This window comes from Hermetia illucens, chromosome 6, assembly GCF_905115235.1.
Source record: "Hermetia illucens chromosome 6, iHerIll2.2.curated.20191125, whole genome shotgun sequence".
NCBI classification, from domain to species: domain Eukaryota; kingdom Metazoa; phylum Arthropoda; class Insecta; order Diptera; family Stratiomyidae; genus Hermetia; species Hermetia illucens.
The window spans coordinates 21,064,694-21,091,559 of record NC_051854.1 but is presented as its reverse complement, the minus strand read 5'-3'; the positions used below and the strand labels follow the sequence as shown (position 1 = coordinate 21,091,559).

General features: G+C 41.6%; 1 protein-coding gene across 1 annotated transcript; it reads right to left on the bottom strand.

Annotated features, from left to right (window-relative positions):
* Positions 1-1,083: 1,083 nt before the first annotated feature.
* LOC119659859 lies at positions 1,084-20,224 on the bottom strand. The gene is made up of 4 exons (XM_038068168.1): positions 19,696-20,224; positions 4,591-4,871; positions 1,303-1,413; positions 1,084-1,241 (listed from the first exon to the last, which is right to left on the bottom strand). Exons 1-4 carry the CDS (start codon positions 20,200-20,202, stop codon positions 1,109-1,111), a joined length of 1,032 nt encoding a protein of 343 aa, XP_037924096.1. The 5' UTR covers positions 20,203-20,224; the 3' UTR covers positions 1,084-1,108.
* Positions 20,225-26,866: the final 6,642 nt, after the last annotated feature.

Here is a 26,866-nt window from a genome sequence, read left to right as displayed (position 1 = left end):
ATCACGTCGGGGGTATTACAAGGATCCATCCTAGGGCCGGACCTCTGGAACGCTTCTTATGATAGTCTGCTGAGACTCGATATGCTCGCAGAGTCGCGCCTGGTCGGTTATGCAGACAACCATGCGGCATTGTTGCCGGATGCACTGTTGAACAGGCGCAAAGCAGACTTGGCTTATGGATGCGACGGATAAGCGGATGGATGACCGCTCACGGTTTCAGCCTTGCGCTGGAAAAAGACCGAAGTAGTCATCTTGACTAGAAGGAGAATCCCGATCCCGCGTCCCACATCGATCGTCGAGTTGACTATAGAGTCAACGTCTCCTTATGAGAACAACGTAGTCGGCTCATTGACAAATTAAACCCGTGGTTGAACTGAACGCACGGTGAGATTGATTACTTCCTTACCCAACTTCTAAGTGGGCATGGAGGTTTTCAGTCTTACCTGCACAGGATTGGGGAGGCGCGATCTCCTGATTGTGTATTCTGCATTGTCAGAGAGATGCTGAAGAACGCTGGCATCGTATTGCGCACTATATTCGGGCTCTTCTTATTACGAAGAAGATCGAGCTCGACAGGCGAAGGAATCGGATGGCAAGGAGTTCCCTGAACTAACAAATCCTACCTCCCTTTATCTTCCGTTGGTGAAAGAGATTCCCTAACTTGAAGGCTCCCAAAGCCGGGAGAGCGGGAGGGCTAGTCCGAAGTAATATGTCAAACGTTTCCAGGTTAGTTCTCTGATGACACGGAGGTGTTTAGTTGGTAGTCCGACAGCGTGCTGTTGCGGGAATCCAACACTCTGTGCTTAAACGCATTCATCTACCTTACTCCCCAAAAAAACCCTACATATTACCCTTAGATTCTGTAGTCTTGTGGAAAGTCGAAAAATAACTCCTACAATCCAAGGTGTAGTTGGCTCGAATGAAGTCTTGTTACTTCGCATATTTTTCACATAATAGACCGCATGTCTTTTTGCTGGATCGCTCGATATTGTTAATAGTGTTCTAAGAAGCAAAACTAAAGAATTTCAATTTTGATAATCTTACATTTATTTTCCAACAAATCTTTTATTCAGAGATCCCATAGAAAGCTTAATTTAGCAAAAATTATTCACTTCATTTTATCAGGATTCAAGGCCATATCAATAATGCTGAAAGGACAACGTTCATCGAAGGCTCCTTCACATTCTTGAGATTCTTGAGTTTTACTATATTCGTCCAAGATGCTCCTATCTGAAGGCAACCTTGAAAAAAATGTTTTCAGTATTTATTTGTAACGCGCATGTAATGATTTTTTTAACTTACGTAAATGCTATCCTTATGATATCTTGAATCAAAGAATGTCCCATAGGCAGCAAATATCGTTTTGATTCGCAAATTGCTCGAAGGATGCACGCTTTCAAGTCAAATCCATAACTAAATTTTTGAAGAAAAATTGTTCAATTTTTTTAGTTTGTTTTAGTATATAAATGTATATTTAAATGCATTTTTCAACCTGGATAAAAGGATAAAAAATTTGGTAAACCATAAGCAAAATTCCGTTCGCTATTATTGCCAATTTCAAGTTAATTAGTTTAGTTTGGTGGGGGAGCTGTAACTCCAAGGATTCATGCTTTTTGTTAGGTCAATTGTACTACCCACTAAAATCGTCTATTCAATGGTGCCCCGTCTTCATATTAAATATATACAGCCGAGAGCATCATCCCAATTTTTTCGTGTGATAGTTTATGGAGCAGTGTTCCATGGCTACTTAATGCTGGTATTGTTATTTAGTTTTGATGACGCTACTCGATTATCGGAACAGATTCGTACGGTGCGACACTGACATTTTGGTCGCGAACTTTCTTTTCAAAATAAAAATAATCGATGTCGCAGGAACTTATATTGGATTAGGGCCTTCAACTGTGTTAGGGCAATTCATTCATGACCGAGATTATTACTCTGATTTGATGCAGCTGAGTCGATTGGTATCCGACATCAAGTCACGATAACAAATACCTCTAGCACCAGTGGGATTTGAATTGTGACCTTCCGCTACCGAAGCTCAGCGCTCTAACCGCTTGAGTCATCTGGACACGGTCGTGTCAGTTACTCGAGTTTTTCGAGAGCACTCCTGAACCGGAGGCGTCTTCTACGAGCCTTTGGGTTTATGCTAGGCGCCTCTGCTGTTAGGAAATTTCAACTTCGGCCACCAGGTGTGCCTACAATTCATATTGTTCTCGGATATGATTCTTTCTCCCAATCAACAGAGAAGCAAAGTAACACTTTTTCTCATTAAAATTAATATTCGTACCCAAGTCAAATCAATCACCATTTTAGATAGGGAGATAACGAGAACGTGTTCGGTCAGAGACCACTTGAACCCCATTATTCCTAAAACCGTAAAGGTAGACAGGTTGATTAATATCTGAACTGTTTTTTTTTTAGATCTCACACCCCGTGAGGCTATCAATCTCTATAGATCTCCAAAATATTTTGAAAAGAAGCTCAACTCAATATATGCTTGTGTGCTGAGCGATTTGGCTGCATTGGCTAACGAGTCGCCTTTCCGTTTCAGAGGCCGCTCCTGGCCGTCAAAAAACTACTTAAATTAAAAGAAAGAAATCCCAAAACCTTACATTTGGTGGTTCGGAACCAGGATACTGAAAATGACCCCTCCTCGATCTGTTAGTCGTCCCGCAACTTATTTGACACTGTAATTCTAAATGTTATTCCTGAAACCTCTTATAAGAGTCAGGTTATCCTGTCGTGTGATTTGGGTGCCACCTGTGGCAGAGGCCATGCGGCAGCTATGTGTGGCAGGGCGGTGGAGGGCCTTAAATCAAGGGATTTTCTGGTCCGGACGTCTGATGATTCTTTCATTCGTGGTGGTGTGGAAAAAATGTCAAGAATGATATTTTTTTTCATAAAAATGTCATTTCTTTTATTTTATTTCAATATTATTCATTTATTTTCCTTTGTTTTAATCAATTAATTTCAACATATTTTTGTATTAGTTTCATTTATTTATTTGCTTGCTATGATAGTCCAATCATTTTGATATATTTATTTTTGTATGTTTTTTAAAAATTCCCCTACGGTCGGCCGGAGTTTTTCAGTTTTTTTGTCATTTGCTCTCTCCCGGTCTCTGCCAGGCCGTTTTTTTCGTGGCTGTGAAGATTGTTGCGTCGGCAGACGCAAATTCTTAGGCCACAGCCGCTTTCTGTTCCGGTGTTCCGTCCCTTCTCTCTTTGCGCTCCCTTGAATCTTTAGGGATATGTCGCGCGGGGAGAAATCCACGGAAGGGGTGATACCACCGCTGGCGGCAGTCGTGTTTAAGGGGCCTCCCTTTTGGTGGTGCAACCTGGTGGCGTGGTTCTGACAGTTGGAGACGCAGTTTACGCCAGCGGGTATTACAACGGATGCCACTCGGTTTAACCACGCCTTAATCGGTCTCGAGGAGGAACCATAGAGATTGTTTCGGACGTACTTGAGGAGTACTCGTACGTCCGCCTGAAGGAACAGTTCATAAGACGCCTTTAAGCGAATGAAGAGGCAAAGCTCAATCATTTGCTGAATGAGCTGTCCTTAGGCGATCGTATCCCCAGCTAATCGCTTCGAGAAATGAGGCAACGGGGTGGGGATAAAGTTGGCTTTGAGCTGAAGACCCTCTGGCTGCAGCGACTCCCGGTGAGCACCCGTGATCGGTAGAGATGTTGGTCGCCACAGCGGAGATTGTGAACGAGGTGTATGTACGCCCCGTAGTCGCGGAAGTTTCTTGGAACTCGACTCGGAAAATGGAGGATTTAGAGTCGGTGGTGACGACATTAGCTGAGGTGATCACAAAGTTCACTGCGACGGTTGGTACTTTGCCTTCGGAAGGTAGATCTCGATCGCAATCACGGCCGAAAGTAGTTGCCGGCAAGTTGCACGACGGGACTAATGCGATTAAATGTATCACAGGATGTACGTTCGGTTCAACAAAAAACTAAACTCACTGAGTGCCTCGGCAATGTCAATGATTTTAATTAAGTTTATTTCCCCGCATACGTATGATATATCGGCAACCACTTGTTGGCTTCTTCAGCGGAATAACCCCAACAATATCCTTAATCAAAATATTTACTATATTAATCTAATTATCTTAATGACTAGGTCTTAATTATTTTTTAACTATATCTTAATTAACATATCTTCTTTGTAGTATCAGTGACTATAGATCTGAGTGCGTGTTACCCATATCTTTATTGAACCGATGGTCTTGAGGCTCTTTTCCAATGAAAAACTCTTTTCTGCCTCGTTTTATTAGCTCAGCTTCTTTTAAATGTTCCTTGACCCGAGTGTTGACTAACCGTTTGGTTTGCCTTATGAATGTACAAGGGCAATCTTCTCAAGACATATTGTATATGCCGCTTTTTTCCTCTTCCTTCTTCGGGTCTTTTTCCTCGCCTAATTTCGTTTTGAGCATGTGAATCCTGCTTGATCCTTGATATGACAGTAAATATTGAATTTCTATTAGATCATCTGGAAAACCAGATATGTCCCTACTACATACTTGTTTCTAGAAGTATTACTACTACTAAAATGTAAGTAAAAACAAACAAGGCTACTTACTTTTTCCCGATTTGCTCAATGTAGTTATATAAATCTCGTCGATCCTTATGCGCACGGTAGTATCTTTCAAAATTCTTGTTGTTTTCGAATAGATATTGTTCATCGAACGAGACCCGTGAGCGGTCATTGTCATCAAACTTATGTGCAAATCTATAATTGCTTAACATATTTTTGACAGGTATTGGTTTTCTATATTTTTGGGTTGTTGGCTTCCATTCCTTGGTTAAATACTGTCCCCATTTAATTGATTCCGGGAAAGATGGGTTCCTAGAAAAGGGCAGCTGATTTGAAAGGAATAGAAATTAGTAATATAATATTTAAGGATGAAATATAAATTAATAATTTGGTCTTATTTCGCTAATCAGAGCATGATCTTTTAAATTATATCATTGTTACCTCTTGAGCTAAGTCTTTCTACTTTGTAAGGCGAAAAACAAATATTACCTTTGGTGAAACTATTATAAGGTTTAATGCTTGTTTGTGCCGAAAACAAAGCCTTATTAAAAGAGGTTCGCTGTTTGTCTATCTCTTGTCACTAAAATAAGGTAACCGATTTGGCTCCTTGTTTTCTGGCAGCTACATCCTAGTATGTTGATGATCAAAAGGTTAGAGACAGGGTCTGATTACGTCTGAAAGCGCTAGTGCAGATGATATACTGGCTAAGACTAGTAGGCAAAAATTCGAAGAACATGATTGAAGGCATTTCAGAATAGTAACTCTATAATGTTACTTCAGCCAATTTTCCTTGCTAAACTTCATGCCTGCAAGCATCTTATTTGAAGTAGCGAAAGCCATGAAGATTCGGAGGTTCTGATTATAATCCCCGCGGAAGTGTTAACGGATACGTCATACATTAAAAAGGGGTGAGAAATCCACTACTGGTTATGCCATATGTAGCTGACACATTCTGTGCATTTAGGAGTAACTAACTATGTATGCATCTGGTAGGCAACGCTTCTTTTGGGATTGTTATGAAGTCACGTTTTCTTAATTCATTTAGTAAGTACGATAGGCTTACAACCATAGAGCCCTTGCTAGATGCACACGAGAGGCTCTCATTGTGATGTTGATTCAACTCTTAGAAGAAGAGGAAAATGCGGTTGTCATTTACCCCTTAATGGGGTATAGCATGTCAACCATGCCTATGTGCTATCATTTGCAGTTACTTGAAATGCTCTTAAGCCTTGAGCTTTTGAGTAACAGTGGTTTCCACTTTCCATGTGTTCCATAGATATAGTAACACAGAAAGAACCCTACCACAGAATAGTCTCACTTGATCATGGTGTTGAGATAATTGCATTTGCATAGAAATTCTATCGGCTCCTGGCGACTTATGGTTTTTAAGTCCGTGGATTGTACAGACTGGTTCTTCTATACTTGGTGCTGGCAGTATTTGTCCGCCGTCTTCGGTGGCGGGACCTCCAAATCACCTATATTTTCGTTGTTGAGAGATTCATCAAAATACTCAACCCATCGCCCATTCTGTCGGAAATCAGATTTCCCTCTTTGTTTCGGCAGGATGAACATCGAGTTGTATAAGGCTTCATCCGGTTGACTTGTTGGTAAAACTTCCGCGCCTGGTGCTGTTGCTCCCTGTATTTTTCGAGTTTACAGACCTGTTGGTTCTCCCAGGCTTCCTTTTTCCGTCTATCAGGTCGTTCGACGGAGTTCGTGATAAGTCTCTGCGCGTGACCGCGTTCTTTGAGAATGCAACATTACTCGGTATGCGGCATTCTTCCGTTCCGTTTCTAGCTTACATTCATCGTCAAACCAGCTGCTCTGACTCTTCCTGCTGCTGGGGCCAAGTATCTTTGTGGCCGTATCAGTGATAACGTTTTTCAGGTGGTTGTGAAGATTATCTGTTGATACTTCATCTCCAGAATGTCTGTTGACTGCGCTTCTTGTGGTATCCATTTCCCTCTTATAGATATTGTGGAGACATTCGATAGAGCCAAATGGCGAAGCCGATCACGACGAGCCGACCCCGCTTGTGAACGGGACAAAGGCTGAAGAAAAAGAAGAGATATTGTGGAGGGTTGTGTTGTGAATGGCTTCAGTATTCGCTCTCGCTTGATTGTCAGAAGGGATTGTAGGTGGTGTCGTAATTCGAGCTCGGAGTACTATGTCAACGAGATAGTGGTCCGTGTCTACATTGGCCCCCTATATTTTCTTACATTCATCACGCTGAGAGGTGGCAGCGTTCGATCAACACTTGGTCAATTTGGTTGAAAGTGGTTCCGTCTGGAGAGGCCTACGTATGTTTGTGGACCGCTTTCCGCGCAAACCAGGTACTTCCAATAATCATTTCGCGCGATACTGCTAACTGAATAATACGTTGTCCGTTATCATTGGTATCCTTATGAAAGCTATGGGAGCCGAAGCATCACCTGAATACGGGGTCCATCTCTACTTAACTGTTGAAATCTCCATATTATACTTGGGACACAAACGCAGAATGCATATCTTTCCCTTGTATTTTCAAAGCCGATAACAACAGGTTTCATTTTTTGGCTGACTAAGAAATCTACTTCGAGCACTTGGTTTGCTGGATGACCACTATAATATATGGTGCAGTGGCTTCTCTCCGGGAAACCAGTCCCTATGCATTGCATCTCTTGCAAGGCCGTTGCATCAGCCTTATATTGGGACACGGTATCGGCTAGCTGCTCAGCAGCATTCGGTTTGTATAGGAAGCCTACGCTCCATGAGAAAATGCGAAAATCGTTATTCCGTTGTTGTTGTCGGGTTCGTCGTTTTGAATCCATCCTGTCCGAGTCTCTTTCCGTGGCTTAGTAACTATGGTTTTCCGTGAAAGATTGGCAACCCTACTCAACCCCCAACCTGGAGGACCAGTTGGTACATTTTGCCCCGTTTTTGGGCGCGGGAGACTCGCCTTGATCCTTCTCCGTCTGCAGTTTTTCTTGAAGAAAGAACTACCAGCGATCACCACGTGGAGGTGGAGATAGGGTTTTGGTAGAAGAACTGTTGGTGTTGGTTCAGCAGGCGTTTCCCATGTTTTATGCTCCATCGTGGATACCAATCCACGTTTCGCTCTGGGACATAAGCTACTCTGTTCGAAAAGTTTTAATAGCTGCGTACGTGCTTTGAAAGATGACTAAAATCAGTCCCACTTCTTAGATATATATTTTGAATTAATTTTGACCAGTATCATTCGTCAATTTAATATTGTCATACCATTTTCAACTCAAAGTACAAAACCAATCGATCTCATCTATGATAACTAGATCAGAAGATTTATGCTTTCATTTTATTTAAATCTTTTAAATTCGCAATGTTCAATTTCGTGAATTAATTATTGGATTCCTCTATTGGTGTGCCGCAACACAGATTTACTGCAAATGATGGATTTAATATAAATTATTTTTAAATTATCAAATTTATTACACTGAAGTCGAGTTATCAACATTCCTTTGATTGGCTAATAATAAAATTGAAAATTTCCGATAGATTGATCATAGCAACTGATATTTCATAGCAAAGAAATTAATTACTTGACCTTATTATCCATTTCATTCCTTTGTGGAGGTTAGGCCATCCAACCCGCTTCTTTGTTCTCATTGTTACTTTTACTTTGCTCATGAGGCTGTCTTAGTTCCACACTGAAGGGGGTAAACCACCTTAGAAGGTTTATTTTCACGTACATTTTGAGATTTTTTTTAGGAGGAGAAATTAATTGGGATTTAATCAAATTTGGACATTACACTATTATAGTTATATTTCGGACAACTCCTGAGAATTTCAGAGAATAATTTAAGTCAAAAATGATAAAGTTACGCGGCATTAGTCCGCCGAATGTCGCAACTAGATTTCTCCAATTGCAGGATGTCTAGCGACTCCAATTTTTATCGGGAACCAGGAAGGTTTTAATTTTACATAGTTACGGCGTTCAACTTTCACCATTTTTTTACTAATTATGTAAAGCAAGCATCCTTAAAAATGAGATACGATCCCAAAAACGCTTTTGAAAAGCCATTATTTGAAAAGGCCCCTCTCAGATATGAAAACACTTTTCACTCTTCATTACAAACAAAAAATAGTTACAACAAATACAAATGCATTCATATAAGGGACTGACGCCAAGGACGTAAGGACCTTCTGGGCGCTCGAGCTTGAAATTGTACTCGATAATCGTTCGGGTCTATGCTCACAAAATCGAATGGAAGAGGAATTCCGCTTTGATATTTTTGCAGCGTATTCTGGGATAGCTATGCTAACGTTCTATGCAATAAAAAAAATCGATTTTGAAAACCTCCTAATGGCGTTTTCCCTTAATGGTATGGAAGTAATGAATGAAAAGACGCATTGATGTATCGATGATGCCATTATAGTTCGAAGTCGAATCACCAGGTCTATAGGCTGACGTGTGTATAATTATTTTATTTTACTTTTGATAATTTTCGATTGCCTCATCTGGCAACGTTTTCCAAATAAAAAAAACACTTCGAATTGTGGATCCAATATTTCTGGTTGAAGTATAAACTTACCCCAATGTATATGCTGCCACTAACGTTGATGTGGGAGACGAATTTGAATTCAAATATTTCGAAAAGCTCTCCGAATTTCGAATTATCTTTGGTAAGCGTCGAGCCAACCATTAGTAACTTAAAAGCATAAAGCATGGTTAGCGAAATATTAATGGGGTACGGACATGTTGTAGTTTTGATTTGTGTTAATAAAATATGATCATATTCCTTAGGAAATATTGACCATACTAATACAGTAGAATCCCGATCCCCGTCAAGGGCCTAAATTAGCCAGAAATGCGAATGATCCTTGTACGAATTCTCGGAATTCCACTGTATATGTAAATGTAAGATTAAGTCATTTTGCTTGAAAAAAGGAGATTAAATTCTTACGTAAATCCAGACTATTTCTTTCAATAAGAATAGAATATTTGGGAAAGTATAATAAAGTTGGTTGGAGTCATTTTGCTTGTATCGTTATATCATATATTTGTTAGATCAAGGTCTGAAAAAAAGTATAACATAGTAACCTATGTATAGTAACCATGAACCTAAATTAAAACAAGAATTATGATTTATCCGCATTGACAACGTGGAAATTATTTCCTTTCGCTGTTAGGTACCCAAGAAATGTTGCGGACCAGAAGTAATCGAGATTGGACTAGGGACGATCAGGCATTTAAGTTTCTTGCAGAATTTTTAGTTAAATTTGCAGCCATCCCAGTTCTATCTCTTTGGTGTAGAGTAGTATTCTCATTCAGGACCATACAGAAAATCTGGGCCCGGGGTGAAAATTATGCGTGGCCTCCTATTATCGTTTTTTCCCTTGAACTTCCAATTCTGGGTTTCTGAGAAAATCCGAGCCTGGTGAACCCCCTCCTTCTTCCACATCAGACTTGTTCTTTCTCTATTAAGTTTTGGAGCAAATGATTTATATCATTAGAAAGTACAGTTTCGAATTATTGTGAGTTCGCTAATAATGGTAAGTGCTAAGCAAAGATAAATGGCACCGAACTTCACAGTTTTGCTGTTTGTGTAGTTTTTTGCGGTCCAGAAAGAGGTTATTTTATCCAATCACGCAGTGAAACTATAGTAAAATTCTGTAATTATTTCATTAGAGAAAGTATCGAAATGTCTTTTATAATATTATGGCACTCCAGTTATTGTTTGATTTTATTCAGTCCTTGAAGAACCTAACTTTCGTTTCGTTTTCGGTTTTGTAAGTCCAGTTTTTTTTGTAAAATATTTAATCGCATTAAAATTAAAACAATATGTGAAACCAGAAGCAGAACCGCTTTCGGTGTGAAAGATTTTGCATTTTTCTTTTTAAGGGACGTTGGCTGCACTTTATTCCATTTATACTTAGCTAAGAATTCACAATTTTCCTTCAAATATTTCTAAATCCGACGATATATGACATAACTACTTTACCCATCCTAAAAAAATAACCATTGTACGTGACCACGTTTTGACTGTGCGTACCTATATACGCATACCCCGGGTTACTGCGTACACATTTGAAAATTTTCGCCCTACTTTCTACGCATAAGCGTACTTAAGTATTTTTAAATTGAATACCGCTGCATATAACTTAATACGTTCATAGATTTGATTTGGACACTACTGACAAAGAAACTGGAAGTGGGATGTTTCTGGTATGCAAGGAATTGTATTCTCTTATGCGAGGAACCTTGAGTCAGTTTGCGACAAAAATAAGTCAGCTGCCAGAGTATGTCAAAGAATAAACAGAACACCCTCCAAGTCATAAACAAGTCGGGATACCGGTGTAAAGGTTTTGGGTTCATCTGGTGTGAGAAACTCTCTATGCACGATTTTCCATTCCAACATATCTAAGAATACAAATATTCCTTCATATTTTGCCAACCTCTAAGATACATATAAGTTGCTTACATACACACCAAAGACATAAATATTGTGTTCATCCTAAATAAAAAAAAAACATTGTCCATTACCGCATGCCGATATATATGCAAGCATTTAAATTAATCTAACGCATTTTCATGCAATTGCATCGTACTCCATACATAAATGCACGTAAATTAAAAAGCGCTCCTACCAATGTACACACGTACGTATCGTATTGGTTACTACGCGCAAGCTTTATTTGCGCATACATATGATACACATGTCCGCTCCGAATAATTGATACGGACATACCAATAACTAAAAGAAGCCAAAACAACAACAAACAAAAACAGAAAACTAAAATGTCGCCGTGGACCCTGGAATTCATAAAGGTTCTTTTTATATGATGATGACGTCATACAAGTGTTAGACTGCAATAAATTTACCTGAAAAGCAAAACTTTGACCTTCTTGTATTGCGTTATGTCCTGTATTATCGCCTAAACTGGTGCTAAATTTTGTATTTTGTAGGATGAACTTAAGGGGGCTTTCCGTTAATTTCAAAAACATGGCAATACATTATTATATACTCTGTTTCTGCAGATATCAGAACGGGATGTATTCTGATTTTTTCCGATTTTCGGTTGGATAGGTTTTGAGAACGAGACTTGTTTTACTTTTTGGGGCAACCATTTTGAGCTCTCTTTCCACTATGTTTCACCCAGAATCAGAAAAAGATCAATTTCAAGTAGTACTAATCGAGCCCTCATTTCATGAGGGATATACATGACCGTATTCTACGATTAAAATTTTACACTCGCCTTTCTCATGCATCCTCCATGTATACATGAGAAAGGCGCCCCCTTCAAACTTAACACAAAATGGTGTCACTTGCTATAGGTAAAGGGATTCAGAGAGCATGCCTTTCACCGAATTTGGTGACAATCGTTGTAGCCATTTTCAAGTAAATTAGGTGTGACAGACAGACAGGCAGGCAGACAGGAATTGAATGGATTTTCAGATTTTGCTTCACACAAAACATAATGGGAACTATTGGACCCTCAACAAAAGATTGCAGGAGGAAAAAAAAATTCTAAGGAGGAGTCGAAACCTGTTGTCACAGGCAACACAAGTGAAATTTAATCGCACTGCCATCGATATACGATCAGACATAAGAGAATGGAGAAAATAGGACTGTCTAAGCGTAATCGCGCGGTGTTTTTAGCGATAAATTATTTGAAATAATGCGCTAGTAATATTTATTAAGCTTCCAAATACCGATACTTCAGGAACCACTTGTTCCCTTCATCACTGCTAATGGGACTTATGAGCTTAATAAATATTACTAGTGAATAGAAAAGGCAAGTCTTAATTATTTCAAAATTTCAAAAAGGGAGCAAAATAGGCATGGGGACATCGGAACGTAGGCTTGCTGAGCAAAACCCAAAGGAAAGAGAAACAGTGGATGGACGAAAGTTATCAACAAAAAAGCGAAAACGAAGGCAAAACTGGGAATTCGCTCAGAGGCGGTTTTTCTTTCCTGCTACTGCAATCTGTCGTACACGGAGATACTCAAAAAGGTCAAAGCTGATTCCGACCTAAGGTGATCTGAGCAAAAACGTGCACAGGATCCGAAAAATCCAGAAAGGGCAGTTCATGTTCCAGCATGGGCAAAACTAATGGCTTTCGCATTCAAGTGGAAAACTAACTTGGGGAGAATGTCGCAGTGCGCCTCCAAAAATATGACGTCTATGTTCAGTGCAAGGATTTTGGTTAAGTGGCATTCTATTGGAGGCAGTGCGGAAGTTGTTGGCTGGAAAAATTTCTATAAGAAAACAACTTCCCCAAAGCTGAGACGGTCTATAAAAGCATTACAGGAACAAACTTTCATAGAAATGTCACCAGACTAACATAATGATGTAGACGTCTCGACGAAAGAGCTCTTGGTGTGTAACACAATGCATTGCCAAAGCATGTGACGCGTCTATGGCTGAGGGTTGCAATTCCGCAATAGACGACCCAAATTCCGGTGGAATGGTGCACTGACCAGCCTACGAACCAGACAATTGACCCAGGGCGCGGCAAGTAGGACCAGGTGCCTATAAGAACACATACAAAAAGCTTAAACTGGCTCAGTAACGGAGGATGCGGGAATGTTTTAAAGACTTACGTTCGGAGTGGGATATAAACCTATGTCTTATAGCCCTCGGTACTGGGTGCATTCCTTTGGAATTTGGTTTGGTTGGTTTCGGAATTACAATGAACATATAGTGTTGGTTGTAATAGTAAATGTACAAGATTCTGAGCTACACTCTGTGAAGCAAACAGTGCTGCTAGGGCAAAGTTAGAGAGCTCTAGATTGATACTTGCGTAGAAAAAAGAATGGAAGCGGTCCTTATTATGTTTGCATTAAAATTGGGTATATTCATGTGATTGGAACGATGATTTCCAAACTGGTTATCAAATGGTTGGTAGAGTTTATAAACACAAAGCTCTGCTTTAAATAGCTTGAACTCACATATTTGTCAGGGTCAGCCCAGTCAGTCTTATCAATTTAAGCAGGATATTCAATAGCCGTGGCACAAGGTTAAGGTTACTGTTTCTTTCCTTGCCCCATTCCCGGATGTTCGGGTTTGTTAGCAAAAGAAAGGGATTTTCTTTTTTCATCGTTCTATGTTTTATATCTATTGCAGTATTAACTGCCAGCGTTTGTGTCTTGTATATCAAAGCAATCAAATTGTCGCTATGTTCATGTTACGTATTTTTTTCAATTTATTTCTTCTCTTCCCGATAATCATTCAACTTCTATCCTTCTTCACGCACCAATTTTTCCCATTTTCCCACTTTCAATATAGCATTCACTTCCTTCGTTTATAACGTTCCGCGTAAAACAAAAGTTTATTAAAAGCGATTCAATGTCTAAACTGCCGTTTGTCTGTCCGCATGTTTTCCTTTTAGTCGTTGAAAGGTTCAAAACCTACTCTTGTTAGACTTTTACTTCCACTCCTTTGCTTTCGTAGGGATATCATTACGGGATTACATCGCGGGGCTGGATCAATCACTAACTGCGATTTGTCTTTTTCTTTCTCTTGAGTTTTTATCCCGTTGATCTGGATGCAATCGCGAGGCTTTCAAATTCCCATCCAGCGTATCAAGCCACCGTTTTTTCTGCCGACCATTTCGTCGCTTACCATCGACTTCGATGTTCAGACCAATGTTGGCAGCAATTTTTCCACGATCGGTCGAACCCCATATCGATCGTGGATATCTTTATTTCGGATGTGGTCAAAGCGTGTCACGCCACCAATCCAACGCAACATCTTCGTCTGAATTACCGGAAAACGCCATTCATTGTCTTTTATAATCGGCCAACACTCAGAACCATAAAGAACGAGAAGGCGGACGACATTGCGATCAATTTTGGATTAGAGAAGTTCGTTTATGCGGACGATAGGTGCAGAACTCCCTTATTACATATGTTTATCACTAGGATATGGATATGGATATTCATTATGAGCTTACAGGATAGGTAACTCCACTTTTTTTCTTGTAAATATTTTTCTCCAATGCCAAGGCCCAAGTCGGAGCTGTGTAGAATAAAATCTAGCTTTGCACTCTTGAGAAAAGGGGCCGAAGGCTTTATCTTGGTGTTATATTACTTATACTACTTATAACTGGTAACATTTTTGTCGGTCATTTCAGATGCGTTTGTGGTGGTGGCGTGGCTGAAAGTTTAATATTGGGATAATCATGATTCCTAGATATTTAAATGCTGATTGTAGATATAAGGTTTGCTAAATTATGAAGGTCTCTTTTCTCCGTTACCTGGGCAGAACTGTGTCATTTCTTGGAAGCCATCTACTTGATGTCTTGTCAATAGCGGCTACTCTTCTGGGGAGCTGTAACGTCAGAATGCCAGTATCTATTATTATCGACAGAAGATGACGGAGGACGAATCTTTTTGGAACCCCACAGGTTGTCTGACACGTTAGGGCTATCGTCCGAGTCACAGCCCAACAGCCTCTTCAGGAGATATTATTCGCAACTTCGTGACTTTATTGCTAGCGAAACGTCAGTCACATCTTAAATATCTGAAACACTTGATCGACAGAGAGCAGACGTTTCTGCTATGGATCCTCCCGCATTGACCAGATCAACACCTTAGGGATCATTTTGCAATAATGTGCGAAGTTTAGATCGGATGCTCCATTTGCTTTTCATTGATTTCTGCAAGGGAGAACAGGGTCAAGAAGGAGTGAGTCTGGGACGCTTTATTTAGTAGGAGCGATCTGAGGAAACTATTATTATTATCAGAGCAACATACGAAGGTCTAAAACGTCACGTGTTTCACTGAGGTTAAATCCGAGAGGAATTCGAGGGGCAGAATCATTCAAAGCCACTTCTTGTTACCGATATTATTTTTGGTAGAGTCGGACTGAAGATAAGCGCTAGCAAAACCAAGGTTCTTAGTCTGATTATTAATTATAATAGTTTGCGCAACAATCTAATTGGATCAGGGCCTTGAAGTGCCTCAGAGCACTTCATTCAAGACCGTAACGGTGCACTATAGGATAAGAGTACCCTATAGGAGGCAATGTGGTCAGCATTGCGCTCGCCCAAGATTATTATTCCGATTTGACTCAGGTACTCATTCACAGGTGAGTCGACTACAGTCCGACGTCAAATCATGATACCACCAGTGAGATTTTAACCGCGAGCTATTCGGTCAAACGGGATGAATGTAGACTACAACTTTTTAGATCGTTGGAAATTTCTCCTATATAGGGTCGAATATTACAATCGAAAACAGCTGCGACGATGAGATCCACTCATGGTTGTTGGCAGCCAACAGAGCCTATATCATCTTACAAAAACTGTTCCGCTCGAAATGTCTCAGCATTGGGCCAAATCTCTTACTGTATAAGACAATGATCTTGTCAGTCCTCATGTATTCCTCGGAGACTTGTGTTCCTAACAAGAAAAATTGTGAACTCTTGGTCGCGTTCGAGTGAAAAATCCTCCAAAGAATTGTTGGCCCCCTACATGAGGATGAATGATGCCGTAGTCTACATAACGACGAAATCTATGAGCGATACCGTGCCCGTATGGTTGTGGATAAAATCCGGCTCAATAGGTTACGGTGGGCGGATCATTTAATCCGTATGGATGAGGATGATCCATCCAAAAACTCTATAAGGGCAACATCTATGGTAGCAAGAAGAAGAAAAAAGGCAGACACTGCCTAAGATGGAACAATGACGTAGGCTAGGACGCCAGGCAGCTTTTAGTGATATCGAATTGGTGTACCTCGGCGCAAAACCGGGATGTCTGGAGTTCCTTATTAAGGCAGGCGTAGACCGGATACTGGTTGTTGCGCCGTTGATGATGATGATGATGAAGAATCTTCATCTGCGTTAATAGTGCGTGGTTTCTACCGACGGTCGTATCGAATTCGATGTTGTTCGATGTATTAGCGACGATCCGAATTCTTTGCCCTGTTCAAAATCCGAAAATGCAGTAATCTTAACCCCAAGATAAACTTGTGTTGCTATATATCTGTAGCATAAACAAACTGACCTCCCCTTATTATCCTTCGTCAACACTTGTTTATGGCTGACAGTGTTTCGTCCAAACTTGCCCAAGGGCCATTTAATTTAAATTTATTTATTTAAATTTAAAATTTAAATTTTATTTATTTATGGCGTATAACAGTGGAGAAGGTGCAAATATTTTGGGAGGTCCTGAGGGGAGCTGAAGCGCATTTCAGCGGCTCGTAGCCGGTTCGACGAAATGCATGAATTTATTATACTGTAATACCTGTATGACGTCATCATCATATATCAACGAATACATGAACGGTAGACTGCTAGAAAAACATCTTATTTGTCCTTTCCAAGATTTTGTTTGAATCAAAACCTTACTAACATCTTTGCACTGTCTGTATGTTCGTGGGTCTTTTTTTTTCGATGGAAGGTGAAAAGCTTCGAAAGCTGCTACCGTTGGCTGCTAGGCGATTATGTCGGAATCTTGCCCCCTAAAACCACCTCCTTTTCCTTCCACTTTTCCTGCGAGACTCCCATATGGTATACCATAAAGTCACTATGTTGGATTAGAATTTATTCTGTATTTGCGTTGACGGTCGTATTCTTCGCCATTTCCTTCTGCTGACAGCCTGCTTCCTGCTATCATCTTTTATGCTAATAGAAACAGCTTCAATATTCTTGCGCTGCAAGAAACCTACACTTATAACTATTCTCCTTTCTCTAAATTCATTTCTGAATTTAACCTTAGTTTATGGTGGATAGCTATAATGGTGTCATTCTGGCTTTTCGTAAATCTATTTGCTTCGCCAAGTCAGCTATGTTTGAGGCTATGATATTGTCATAGCGGAAACGCTCAACCTCTCTTCTCTGTAATTGTTTCAGTTAATCTCCCTCCTATTATCTCCCACAGCGATTTCAACACGGCTATTGGGAGGTTCCTTACTTTTTGAGAATTTGGCTCGGTTCTGGACATTGCTCTTGCTAATCCTGTCAGTCAATGTTGGTAGTGGAATCCGATTATATAATAATAATAATCGTTGGCGCAACAATCCATACTAGATTAGGGCCTTGAGGGAGGCATGTTAGAGCACTTCATTGAAGACCGTAACGGTACACTACCCTGTAGGTGGCAATGTAGTCAGCCTTGCACTCGCCCGAGATTATTACCCTGATTTGACTCAGGTACTCATTCACAGCTACGTAGACTAGCACCGACGTCAAATCACAATACAAATTTCGCTGCCATACTGAGATTTGAGCCGCGACCTTCTATACGACAGCCTAACCACTGAACTATCCGGACACTGGCGTGAAATTTGATTTTATTTATTTGAGACAAAAGGTGTTACGTCCTTCTATAAATCCATGAAGGGATTTCGTGATTACCTTAGTGACAGGCCCCAAACTTGGGATGTTAGGAAGAATCTAAAATATCTTGTTTATGTAGCTGGGCAGTACAGCCCTACCCTCTCCCTCTCTTTTTTATGTCCTCTAAGTGATCTTACTGCCATTTTGCTCAAGCATAAGCCCCCTGAAGCCCCCTCGGCTTTGCTGCAGCGGTTTAACGTCGTCTGGTGCAATTTGATCCCACCTGACGATTGGTCCATTATTTGGGTGATATCCATCCCCAAAACTCTTAAGGATTCTGAACCTGACCAATGTCACGTTTTGGTTAGTTAGTTAGTTAGTTCTATGGGTGTCAAGGATAATGTACAATCGACGCCTTCAACTAGGTCTGGACAGCGTTCAAGTTGGCAATGGCATCCCCCAAGGATGCGTTTTAAGTCCAATGTTGTTCAACCTTCATACACCATCCCTGCTCAATAAATGTTCTGATATTATTCAAATCTTTCAATATGCGGATGATTTCCTTAATTTGGCAACCATAGACAATTGCAATTTGATCTCCTCCGTCGCCTATATTTGGTAGTGTTCTCGCGATCAGCGCTCCGGTGTTATACGTCTTGGTTCCTGAACACTCTGCATATGATTTGAAATTTAGTCTCTGGTCGATAATTACGCCTAAATATATGAGCGCATGTATTGTCTGGGCCCCAACTTTGATCTTCATATACGTACACTTTCTCCGCTGGGTGATAAGTACTATCATCGTCTTATGTTCTGCAAGCGATAGACTAGAGTTCTTCAATCAGGACTTGATGTCTTAAGCCGGTTCATCCGCATAAAGCTCGACTTCTTCCAGCATGCAACAACCGTCACTCCAGAACCACTAATCTGTTATACATAAATATCCACAAGAGCAGGCCTAGGTTGGACCATTGTGAGACTCGGCATGTCGTTTGATACCATTTCTGTCCCTCATTTGATTCGCAGCACAGTGTCTATCTGCCTGTTTGCCATATGCAATATGCCATATGCGAAATTGAGTGAGAACGTGGGAACTATGAACCCCCAGTCATGCAGTGGGTAACAGCGCTTTACGTTGAGTTTAATGGGGCTGGCTCGATACATGCAAAAAGGGGGTGTGATTTTTTTCACTGAATATTGCCATGAGGGGTATCAAATCAATATGCGGTGATAGGCAATGTTTGCTTCTTTAGGATGTGCATAACAATTTTTTCCCCTATATGTACATATACACCCTCTATATATATACGGGTAATTTTGTAGTTATTTTGAATTTTTTTTTCTATGTATGAACGGAAAAATGCGTATATGAAGATTTTCACATAACATAAAAACAAAACCTTCATATCCAAAGTAAACCCCTTCGTTCGCAACTATGAGGTTGATTTCAGGCGCGGTAACGCATAGGACTATAGATGGTTTTTGATTCTTGAATCGCGGGCTCTAATTTTGTGCGTGCGACTTTCTCCTGGTGAACTACTGATTTTGGTTTTAGCTGTGACTCTGAAAAACAAATGCCCAATTGGCCCAACTGATCATCAATTGCTGCTTTTTTGATTAGCTGGTTGATACCCACGCACTTCAATTCTAAATAGCAAAAACGTAAAGCTATTGCTCCTGTATGCGTTCAGTGCAATTAACTTTTTTTGCATCCGATAACTCCAGAGCAATACGTACATATATTTCAGTGCTAGACCACTTAGGCAAAATGCATTCAATTAGGCACAAGCATGAAAATATACACAGCAGCGCAATAATAAAAGCGTCGCTCGTTTTAAGTATAGTGGATTGATCTAATTTTTGTACAGCGAAATTACTTAAACTATAAAACTTCAAGATACTTACTCTCTTCCGAAATTTATTGTAGTCTTTATTTATCCAAACTCTGTCCGCTGAATACTTTGGTGCCGAGTATAAAACAGGAGCTCTATTTGCCCAATGAGTTCCTGGTATATACGATGCACCGCCTTCGTAGTAGATCCTGTCATGATCTATTCGAGATATCAGAGAATTTTTCACTGACATTGGCATTTTCGGTGGTACCATCGGTTTCTTCGTTGCCATTTTCAACCTCTCCCGGTATCTGCGTGGATACCATTCTTCCAGTTTCGTCGGCAACGGGTAATATACACTTAATTCCAAACTCAAATTGTGCCCAGTCGGATATGTAGCTATCACTGCTTTTCCAACAGCAACTGTTATTTTCATTGAACAATAATTGGGAAATACTATTAATCGCTTTTTACGGATAAATACTCGTTTTATTGGGTCTTGATATCGTGAAAAACCGCATTGCTTACTGAGCGCACTCGTTATTAAAGATAGAAGTAGGAATATTATCACCAACCGCATTGTTACCGCGTTCTTAAACGAATGTGTATCAATCACGACTGCCAGAAAAGTCAAGAAGGTGAAATATTCCATTTCTCCCTGAAAGATAACCTGATTAGCTCCAGAGTATTTATCGAAGTAATATTCATTTTCTGATGTTGACTCATGTGATCTTCTAATGCTTTCAGCTGCAGACAGGTGATGATATCTTATTTTAACAGTTAGACATTTTGAGTGCTAGAATTACTTGAAGAAATATTTTGGTCACACTTGGACAATGGTCTAGTGAAAATTCAAGCTGTTTTGTTACCCCTTCTTTTGGTCTCATATGTACTTTATTTGGTGCACGGAGAAAGTGCTAAATAGGTGAACTGATGAATTGGGCGAAATGTGTCTTTATATTCAGGTTGTGACAATAAATGCAGTAACTAAGACGAAAGTAATATCTCTTGTCTCTTATATAGCGTTTCATTATAAAACAACAAATGTTATAGAAATAGTTACAGATTTTTGCTTATCACAATTAAATTTGCGCAGCCGTCCATGTGGCGCCGCATTGTATTTCAGGAATGAAAACCTAGAATACAGCTCCCAATGCGACAGTGGGTGTTATAGTGGGCGTTCTTCCCTTCCACCAATTAACCAATAAGCAGAGGCAAAAAAGAGGATTCAGAAAAGGGATGCTGGATACGTAAAATCATCCTGAAAGTGTCCAAGTGAATCAACGCCCCTCTGGAAATGGTGGCTCTTTTGAGCGAATGCCGAGGATAGCGAAGATACTTTTGTATTCTTTTTAAATATGGCGACTCCCTTTGTTGTCCAATAGGCAAAATTGTTGTGAAAGATTTAGACAATCTTGTTTCAGAAGACAATTTCCTCTAGATAGAGATACTTAGCTATAGTTTTGGATCAGATTCGCGTCTAGAACAATCTATACATTAAGCTGGGATACGGGTAAAAATACATTGAAAATTTTCCTTGTTATATGTGGGCTTGGGACCTGCAAATGTCGAAAATTTATTTCTACTGGAACACCGTTCGCGTGTCTTTGCGCTACTCCCGATATTATCTCCACCCATCTCTGACCCACTAGTGTTTCATAAAGCAGTGCGCGGTTTCTCTGATAATCCCCCAAGAGATAGTTCGATACGTAGGAAGTATTGTCTAGTGTGCTTAGAATGTCTTTCCGTCTTATGGAACTAAAGGCATTTCTGACATCAAGCACCAGCCGTCGAGCTCAGCGGTTGTGTGCCACCGCTAGATGAGCTGCATTCAGGGTTTATATAATTGTGCATCTCCCTACTTTGAATGCGAATTATCTAGGAGATACATGTCCGGCAGCATATATCGCCGACTCGGCGGCTACCTATTAGCTTTTCGAGCATTTTATCGGTTGCTTCAACCGTATAAAGTGGCCGGTATGCAGATAGCAGCTCAGATTCGCTTTTCCCTTTCATAGAGCGGACTGCCTCTTCCCACTCTTTTATAGACAAAGAAAATTGCCAGTCTTCGGCGCCTTCTATGCTGCTATCATCCACCCATACGGGGTGTACAGGGAATAGTGCACGTATAATATGGTTCATCTGCTCGGCCTGAAGGGAACATGGGGTCTACATAGTCCCGATTTTTCGGGTTACAAGATAATAATCGTGAAGACACGTGGTCTTCATTCTCCACGTCGACCAGGTCCTGCCAGCTGCTAGTTTTGTTTCTTTTTATCACCCTGCAGAGTCTTTTTTGACCGAACCGGCAATTTTGGCGTTGTATCAAACGGCTGATTTTGGGATACTCCCTCCGGAACTCGACAATTTCCGCCGTTCACTTATATAGCTACGCGGACTGCGATTACCAGTTTCATAACTGAATTTACGAGGGTGTCAGCCTCCAGGAGTGCTTTTAGGCACTGCGCCACCAACTTCACCAAGTTTCGACAAATCTCCCGATGTTCACCTTTGCGACGTTCCACCCACAACAAGAGCGCCGGAGTACTGCAAAACGAGGGATTGCATCGACCACTACGAATGCAAGTCGTGAGAAGACTTTCAGAACTTTCCACATTTGTACTAACGATACGAGTGATTCCGACGCAAAGATTACGTCGTGAGTGTTTCCATCGTGGCCAGGGCACCTGAACGTTGGCGTGGATTTGTTTTCCTCTGGAGTCTGGGAGAGGAATCCCCCATTCAAGTACCTTGGTATGGAAGTTTCCTTTTCCCCTTGATAATCAAGCCAGCGTAATCTAGATCGTCAAGCCTATGTCGAAAGTAGGACATCGTCTCTTTCGGTGAAAAACGTTATACCTTAATACCGTATCTAGGCTAACCAACCCCTCCGCAGTAGGAAAGAGCCGGAAAGAAGTTGTCGCCCTGAACCGCCCGCATGCTAGCAACTCATCAGGGATTGCACTCCAGTGCATATTAATCCGTAGGATGCGGATTATGTTAACCTCGTCCTAGCTCTTTCCGATTCTGTCCTAAAGGCTGGGCACCATTCCGAGCCTGTAGTCTGTGTAACGCTCTCAAAAGATGTGCCACTATCTCTGCATAAAACACAACTATCGTTTTCATTACAGGTATTCGCTCTATGGCTGCATCTGCGGCATGTTGCTCTGCTGTCACGTCCCTGATAAATTGCAGACTTCCATAGTTCATAGTCTGAGCATTCGAAGCGCTTGATGGAGACGGCCCGTAATTGCACCCTGCATACTATGCAGCCAATTCCCACTTTCCTGTTGTTAAGAAGTTTCCTTGTGTATAGTTCAGCAATTTCAACGACGGCAAGTTTTTGGCCTCGAGAATTCGCAATGATACCACGCTTGATGGGCGGTTCTACTTCGATGTTTTCTGTGGGGCAGTCAAGATCCCTGATTTTTAGAGAGTGTGCGGGTTCAAGAGTAGCAACCAGAGCTTTCTCTCCCAGCAGCCCCTTAAGCGCTCTACATGACGTACCTCTGTTTATTGTCTTCGGAAGCAATTCAACGAGGACTCCACCACCCTTCGATTCACAAATGGAAGACACTTCCGCTATCTTTAGACTTAATGCTATAATTCATCTTGGTAAGGACTTCCCCACAAGTCCTGCCTTCTATCAACTTGATAAGCAGAGCTGGTGCTGTAGTTGGGGTCTTTTGTTCCTCTTCGCCTTCTTTTTTTGATCCTTGAGACTGCCTGGATCAAAGCTCTTCGAGATTTACTTTCTTCCTTCCGTTTTATCATGGGAAGTGGAAGTGTTCTAGATGTTCAGCCCTATGATGGACCCTTGTGCGACTCCCGACGTAATCACCATTCTCCTCTGCCTCTATAGCATCTCATAGGAGCGGTTTCTCAGATAATCCCTCAATATTCGGCACGTGGAGTGAGTTTTTAAATATGGCTAGCATATCAGCCCATCTTACGGAATTATAGGCCTTTCAAACATCAAGCGTAATGAGGAGCACTATCCGTTGAGATTGGCGGTTGTGGGCTTCAGATCGATGAACTGCACACACAACAGCATTTACCGTGGATGTCTCAGCTTTAAATCCGAATTGCCTTGGGGATAAGTCCCCGGCAACGGGGATTGCTTCAGCGAGTCTACTCCTGATGAGCTTTTACACAGTGGTCGGCATGCAGACGGCAGTTCAGGGTCTAGTTTTCCTTTGCTGATTAGCGCGAGCCTCGCCATCTTACAGTGCCAAGGAAAAATGCCTTCCTTTAGGCAAGTGTTGAACGCACCAAGCAGTAAGTCTGGCCGTTGGCGGAACATCAATTTGTAAACTTCTGCCGGGATATCATAAGGACCTGACGCCTTCTTGTTTTTCATGGTGAGAATTGCTACTTCGAGCTCTCTTATTGTGAAAAGGGGACAATCCCCGACGCTTTCCGTGTTATTAACATCAACCCATGCAGGATGTCTAGGGAATAATGCCCATAAAATGCGGTCCATCTGGTCGGTAGTTGGTATGCAGGGCTTCCGAGGGGCCCCGATTTTCCGGGTGATAAGTTAATAATAAGTTTATAAGTCCCAACGGGTTCTCATTTACCTCGTTGACTAGGTTCTGCCAGGCCGGATCTTTGCTTTTATTTATCGCACTGCGGAGTCTCCTATTTGCTGATCCACACTCTACCTTTATGGCGTATACCTTCTTGCGAGCGTGTAAACGTTGTGTCAAACGTCGGAGTTTTTGACATTTCTTCCGTAGGTCAGCAGTTTCTTACGGTGGTGGCGGCTGCAACGCTACCACCCCCCTAAGCGCCCTCCAGCCAGACTCTGCTTACTCCAAGAGCATTGACGATGTTCACCCTCGCGATATTTCACACCTAAGGGGAGCGTCGGGTTAGTGACAAGCAGCGTCAACCACTTCGAAGTGTTCTAGGACTGGCTACTTATCTACCGATTGTGCCAGAGATTCCGACGCAAAAGCGATGACAGGGCATCCTGCGCAGCCTAGACGCCAAAATGGTGTGTAAAACTACAAGCCCGGTTCTTGCCGCTATTTCCAAGATCTGTTTCAATCTGGAGTCTAACTAAGGCATGCCCCATTCAAGGGCCCTAGAATTAAAAACACCACCCAATGGGGTTCGTGCCCGAAATGGTGTTCTCCAGAGCATCAAATCGGCGCTGAAAGTCCGGTATCGTCTCGTCCGGCGTCTGGTAAACGTTAAGAAACGTTATTTCTGAATACTGAATCCAGACAGCCATTACTTTAGCCTGGGGCAAGAAAACGAACGCCGTTCCGAACCTAGATGGCAGCCGTATCTGATAAGTCGAGATACCAAGAAGCCGGAACCCTATTCCAGTATTGTTCACTGTGTAACACTAGATCAACCTTTACCTCCGCAGTGAACTGCACTAGCAACTGGTGAGCGGTTGCCGTCCGGTGTATGTTAATTTGTAGGATGCCGATCATGCTATTCGCGCCCTAGTCCCTTCTTGTTGCGCCCTAAAGATTGGACACCGCCCCGAACCCGCAGTATGTACAACGTTCTCACCTTCACCCTGCAGGGAGCGCAATTTTCACTTTCATTGTAGATTTTCGCTTGGTGACCTACCTGGCCGCATTTCCGGCTTGCTGTCCTCCTTACGGGTCGCTTGTAAGTTGCTGACGTATTACTATAGTCCGGATACCTGTAGCACTTCAGGGAAATTATCCGCTTGCCCGAGATTATTACTTCGATTTGACTCAGGTACTCATTCACAGCTAAGTCGACTAGTATTAGACATTCAGCCACGATAATAAATAACTCTTTTTCTGGGCCCTGGAATCAACTTGGGTAAAGACTTCTTCAGTTGGGTATTCCTTTTTCCGTTTTCTTCGCAGTTCGCTTTGTAGTGGGCTATCTGCAATCCATTTAGCGCTTGCAGTGTTCTCAGCGGGAAGAGCAGCTGTTTCTGCTTTCCACGGGTCTACTGTTGATGTCCACGTTCGTCTGTAAAAGGAGATGTGGTCCAATAGCTCCTCCAGTTCCATCAGCCCGTTTTTGATGCCTTTACTGACGTTCTTCCGGAGGGACGTTGCCGATCGCATACGCTTCACCACTGTCGCGCATTTCTTGATGAGCCTTTCCTCTTTGATTCTAGCTAGGACTGTCGATTGCACTTCCACATGGTGCGTGTCTGAATTCACCTACTCAGGACTAGCGATTCTCACTTGGCTTTTTTTCCGGAGTCGCCGTCCTCGCACCGTCTGTCGCGCCATTAGGTAAGGCTCATCTTTATATGGGCGTCCGGTATCATACCGGGTATTTCAGTCGTCGCGGCCTTTTTTTAATGGTCGCTGGGGTAAACGACGCATTTTCGTGCTGTTCAAACGCAGTCAGCACTTCTTCCCTCCCTAGTATTTCGTCGGGTGTACTCTCGAGGGCTAGGGGCTCAGAACTACTTACTCGGGTTCCTCGTAAGCGACCCATTAAAGATCGCTGACGACTCCTGAGGTCGTTGGAATGTTAGCGTGGATCCGATGTTTAAAGCAACGAACTCCTCCTCTGCCACTTCTACGATCTGTTTCCCTCTGGCCCTGGCATTAAAGTCACCTCCTTCTAGGATACACCCCTCCGTGCCAGACATTAAATGGATAAAAAAAAAGGTAACTTCTCTCGTTTAGGACATAAGTGCTTAGTTCCTTTCGCTTTCGATGTTGGTTCTTTTCATAAGCGGGAGTAAATAAGTCGATGTTGACAAAGTTTGCTACGCAATATTAATTTGAAAAAAACGCCTGTACTAGGCGGTACTGGCAGAAAATTGTCTACATTGACTTCTCTAGGGATAGTAAAATGGAACAAGCCTCTTCTCCACAATCTTTAAATAAATGAGGCAGCACGGAAGGATCTCGTTTTATATCCTTCTATCTCCATGTTTTACATATTAACACCTTGTTGATCGCGGAGGATTCAAAATGAGATTTAAAGAGGTAACAGAGAGCTTGACTGAAATGTCCGCCTAGCGAGAGTAATTCTAAGGAGTTAGTCTATAGCGACAATTGTGAATCATTGTGCAGAATATTCTCCAACGGGGATACGGATTAAGCATCAAACAGGTCATACCAGAAAACACGACTCCTGCAAATTACCGGAATACATTATGGTTCAGGGATTAGGACACCATACCCTGGAAATAAGATGTTACGAAAAGGATTGGATTCTATTTTTAGACTAACTGACGATCCTTTTATCATTCCGGGTTTGGGGTTGATGTGATTTTTGGAACA